Genomic DNA, 5,228 nt, shown 5'->3' with positions numbered 1-5,228 from the left:
AGGGAAAGCCATTAAGTGCTTCTGGACAAACAAAACCCAAAAGCAGTTCAGCCCCAAATGGTTTTCCCCTTCCTGTTATTGCTGGGGGAGGATGCAAGATGAGAAATGAAGGAGAACCTCTCCTTCTATGTGTTCTTCTTGGTGGGGACTACCCAACCATCAAACTCCTCTTCAATTCCTTCCTGTTCAAGAACGTTAAGTGTATCATTGAGGATATAACTAAAAGAACTCTTAGGCTCTGTATTTGTGCTAGCAAGACTCACAGTCCCTAGTACTCTGTTGCACTGGGAAGGGTGCTTGTCTTTGTGAGAGTTGTCAAAATAATCACCTATTGCAACACTTGTCTTAAGGAGAAAGGTACAGGGCTTGTCCCTTTATAAGCACTGTCTTATGGAAAACCCAGTTAAGTTTTGTACGATAGAGGGCACTCCATAGCTCATTACTTGATAAAAATAAGTAAGCTGGGAATATTACCTCACAAAGCACAGGACTTTTTGTAACACTTCTCTGGCTGTGCCAAATTTGCTTTATTAAAATAAACATTAGCAGCTTTCTTTTACATCTGAGCAATGTACACTTAGTCTTCTCCATGTATATTTTAGGAGTTACTCTGCAAAATTTCAGAACTAACTCTTTGGATCTTAAAGTCATAAAGCAAAACCTTGGTTTTAATAACATACCTTGAAGGATTCCAAGAAATACAACTGCAGCTTAGCTTACATGAGATTTCATGCTGCAGTGACCACTGACTTAGATTCATCACATCTGGAGCTTCATATATCCTTACAACTCCATCTGCTGAACAGGTTGCTAACATAAGACCCATATGCTTGGGCGCAAACTTTACATCTGTAACAGATGTCCTACTGTCTACCAGAGTGGTCCTCTTTACCTGCAAAGAAAGGCAAAAATTCTTAAGGAAATGCTAGACATTTCCATAAAAAAATTATTCCCTGAGGAAGGCTAATGAGTCTGGCACTATTTCATAGGATCACTTACCTCTACCACCAAGAACTAAATAAAAATAAAAATATCTTCATACAAAAATGAATTGGAGAAATGACATCATCATTGCACTGATGCAATTTCAAATATCAAGAAATATACTCACAGTGGTATAAAAGTTCTGATACCAAAAAGAGTTGTTTAGTTTATGCTCTTAGAAAAAAAACAAACAACCCAACAAAAAAGCCCACAATGTGTAAGATAAGCTTGAAATACAAGAGTATAGGCCACAGAGAGTTTGAAACTGTCCTCTTCACTCATACTGGTAGCATCATTAACTGAGATGCCTAACAACACTGCTTTTGAATTTCAGTGCTGCTGAAGTTTACCATGCAAGCATTTTCCAACAGAAACTTCAAAAGAAGGACTTCTGACAAGGGAATGGGTGAATACATCAGACATTTGAGAGTAACATTAGCTAGGGTGAAAGAGGAAAAAAAATTGTAAACATTTCCTTATCTACTTGTCTCCTCTCTTGTCAAGAATATATGAGTTTGAGCTGAAAAATACACATCACAACTGACTCCTGCATGTGGAAGTCAGATTTCATACCCCACTGGATGCCAAAGGTCCTAACAACCCAACTCTTCACAATCCTGTATTTTAATGTTAGCAGAAAGTAGAAAACTGCAGATATTTTAGCAACCTAATACAAAACAAAACATTATAGGTAGGAATACTATAGTGACTTACATAAGATTACATATGAATAACAACTGCAAAATAATGTTAAGATCTAACATTCCCCTGATGAAATGCTACCCAGAAAATTTACTTTGAGCAAACTATTGCCCCCCCCTTCAACATGATCTATGAGACAGTTTCAAATAAGCTTTTGCCACAGAAGAACAACCTCACAACTAGGGCAAGTGGGAATTCATGCCTGGAAGTTGTTTGCCAAGGAACATCTTATTAAGAAACACCACCAGCAGTGACACTAACTGGCTTGAATGTTGTCATGTAGCTGTTTTCACCATATGGTTTAAAATATTTACTCTATATTGGAATCTTGCCACAAATTAACAAAACATAGGCAAAACGAGGAAGACTTCATATTAACATGAAGAAACAGCACGCTTTTCTTGTTTCAGGAATTAAAAGTATGTTCCGAAACCAGAAACATCCAGTAACCTGGTATTTAGAACAATTTTCATGTTCAGTCTTCTGTTTAATTCTGCAAGTTAAAGCTGGAGCCCATTGTGATAAGCAAACAGATCAATGAAGCACAGTTAATCTGTTTGTATAAGAACATACAGAAAGTGTAATTAATAAGTGAAAAGTCTCACCCAGTGACTCTGGCCTCGGAGTTTATCATTTGACTCTCCCACTATTTCTTCCCATACAGCTGCAGTTCTATCAAAAGAGCAGGAAGCCAGGACCTGCCCAAATTCAGGATGGGCCCATGTCACACGCCACACAGATCCACTATGTGTCTGCAAGATAAAACCAAAACACTATAGAGAAACATATTTACTGTATCAGTCCAAGTGATCGTACATTGTCATGACGTTCTGCAGAAGCAGAAGTAAATTCTAGGAAGTAGTGAGACTATTTGTTTGAAACCTATGTTGTTTTATAAAGCTCAAAGTTACACAGCAGCTGTTGCATTTGTTTATTCCTATAAGCACTGCAAAGTTTTGATGCTATCAATTGATTAAAAGGTAAGTATTACAAGTGTATTTCAAGCCATTATTTATTACTCCCTTAAAGTGTAAGATCCAAGCTAAGAGTCTGCCTTGACACAAAAAGTACTGTTTAGTTTTCAATTTTCAGCCATTACCACACTCACTTCTAGCTGTATTTTCCAAAGCAGAGCTTTATCTTATTGTTTATGTGAAACTCCTCTCTCATACCTAGTCAACCTAATGCTTTTCTTTTTTTTAGAGAAGGAGAATTCAAAAGCTTCACTTGCTTTTCTCTTTACAGGGATTACTGTATTGTGGTCCTATTAAGTATCAGTTTAAGGACAATTCAGAAGCTGAATGCATCAATTACTCTGATGAAGCAGAGTCTCTACATGACACAGTGCTCTGAAAGGTTTCGAAAAAAGACAACAGAGGTCAGATGTAACATTTAATAGCCAGATTTCTTCTTCCCCCCCTTCTTTTTTTGTCTTACAATATACAAAAAGGAAATATTCAATTAAAAAAGAAGGTTCTGTTTTCCAACTCCCTAAACATCAGTTACTGCTATGTTTATTGATAACAAAGTCTGCCAACATAACTGTGTACTAACAATATAAGACTGCACGCTAGCCTCTGCTTTAAGTGAGAGGCACTAGAGATGTTTTATAAAAGCAGAGAAAAAGTATTATGCCATAAGAAATACAGGATCTACAACAAACCAAAAGTATTGCTACTATATAAGCCAAGAAAAACTAAGTTTCTATTAAAAAAAAAGAGAATTTATGGTTATAACTATGTAATTTTTATAAATACAAACCTTCCAGCTGGCAGTGCAATGCCAATCCCCATTTTCACTTTTGTCCCAAACCTATTGAGAAATCAAAACACATTAATACAATCTCTATGTAAGGCTTACTAAGAAGCACTAAAAAACACAGCTGTTAAAAAAAAATATATATATACACATATACACACACCCCACTAAACATTTTCATCAGGAAAATCCTATCTGTACATGACTGCACTTCACTCAGCCTTGAAAATATCCCTACTACAGGTCAGGAGAAGAGGCATACACCCACAAAATCCACTATCATATTTAGTCTATCTTTTTTTAAACAATAAATTAGTTACAATTCTCAACACTTAATTCACTCTGTTCCATGGGTACACCACTCAGTGCCCTCACAGCCCTCACCATAGCATGGGTTCAGATGTGATCCAAAAACCCTAATGCGGCGCCTGGCAATCATCCCAAAGACAGAGCAGGACAGCAAAAGGAAAACTGAGCTAAAGGGGGAACAGATCTTGTTTCTCTTTCCAGTATTTCAGCCTTGATTTACAACTATACACAAGTCACTTAACCTTCCTCTCTCTTGATTTTCCCATGAGTCTTTCAGAAAAACTGTAAAGGAAATCATTAATCTAACCAAATAAAAGGCACCTCTCTAGAAGCCTTGTATCCACTCCTTATGTCACTCCTTCACTGTGTAACTTTACTAAAAGTCACTTCAATTTTGCCATTCTGGATCTCTAATACATCTTTGGTGGTGATCATCACAGACCACCTACATAACAGGGCCTGTCTAGTGAGAATGGGATCTATGCTAGATACATCACTGCTGCTTTACAAGTGTTGTACAAACTCTGGTGAAGAGAAAAACTCAAGACTGTCTCATGAAGAAGTGTTATGATTGGTAAGTAGTGTTATATTGCTAAATAACATACTTTTCAAATTTTACCTACCTCTTGGCATCTTTCTTAAGAACATTCTTTTCAGTCTACAAGTTGAATGGAGTCAGTCCAGACCAAAGACTGATATGACTTTGGCTTACCTTCTGGAGGAGTGGGTTTTTTTATTGATTTCTTGTTTGTTTTTTAATACATAATCAGGGAGAAGGGGCTGCTTGCTTGTTTTTAAGGCTGATCTACTTTTGACATAGCTTTCTGTGGAGAAGCAACTTTATCAACCATTTACCTGGTCTTATAAAATATATGACCTCTCTCTGCAAATTACATTTCTCAAATCTAACCATGTAACTCCTGAACTTTTGTCCATCTTCTCACTATGCGCAAAAAACAGAAAAAGCAATTAACTTTTTGTTTACTATTATTTTATTTCCTCTAAAATCATCTAAAATTAAGATTTCTGGTATTCTACAGCTTCCCAAATCCCCCAGAGCACAGGGACCACATTCCAGCCTTTGCTTACTGACACACCTCCTTACGAAACAGTAGCCTCTTCTTCCCTTAGTGCTCTAAAATACAGATTCCTCAGCTGAACCAACAAAACAAGCAGCACCGCCGTAGCCACACGCTAGTTTCAAAACCTTCCCCCGCTGCAGCGGAGGCTCGGGATAGAAGTTGTGTTTCCGTGTGTGTGTGTGTGTGTACAGGCGTACACCCAGCCAACGTGCACCACGCGTGAACCCCCCCGCCTCCGCAGCGCGGTACCGCTCGCCTTTCGCCACGGGCCGCAGCCGCGACCTGCCGCCGAACCGGGACGGGAAAGGACAGGACGGGACAGGAGGCCGGCGGGACGCGGGCACCGAGCGCTGCCCCTCGCTCCCCGGACCCAGCGCGGCGGTGCAGGCCCCG

The 5,228-nt window shown here is 38.8% G+C and overlaps 1 protein-coding gene across 1 annotated transcript in view; it reads right to left on the bottom strand.

Annotated features, from left to right (window-relative positions):
- The window catches only part of SEH1L (SEH1-like (S. cerevisiae)), a 14,278-nt gene that overhangs the window by 6,982 nt on the left and 2,068 nt on the right, over positions 1 to 5,228 (bottom strand). The window contains exons 2-4 of the mRNA XM_010006944.1: positions 3,448 to 3,498; positions 2,292 to 2,438; positions 681 to 892 (exon numbers count right to left, since the gene is read on the bottom strand). Of these exons, the coding sequence (XP_010005246.1) occupies positions 681 to 892; positions 2,292 to 2,438; positions 3,448 to 3,498 (410 nt within the window). The remainder of the gene's footprint in view (positions 1 to 680; positions 893 to 2,291; positions 2,439 to 3,447; positions 3,499 to 5,228) is intronic.

This window comes from Chaetura pelagica, unplaced genomic scaffold (genome assembly GCF_000747805.2).
Source record: "Chaetura pelagica isolate M959 unplaced genomic scaffold, ChaPel_1.0 scaffold109, whole genome shotgun sequence".
NCBI classification, from domain to species: domain Eukaryota; kingdom Metazoa; phylum Chordata; class Aves; order Apodiformes; family Apodidae; genus Chaetura; species Chaetura pelagica.
This window is presented reverse-complemented; position numbering and strand designations above follow the sequence as displayed.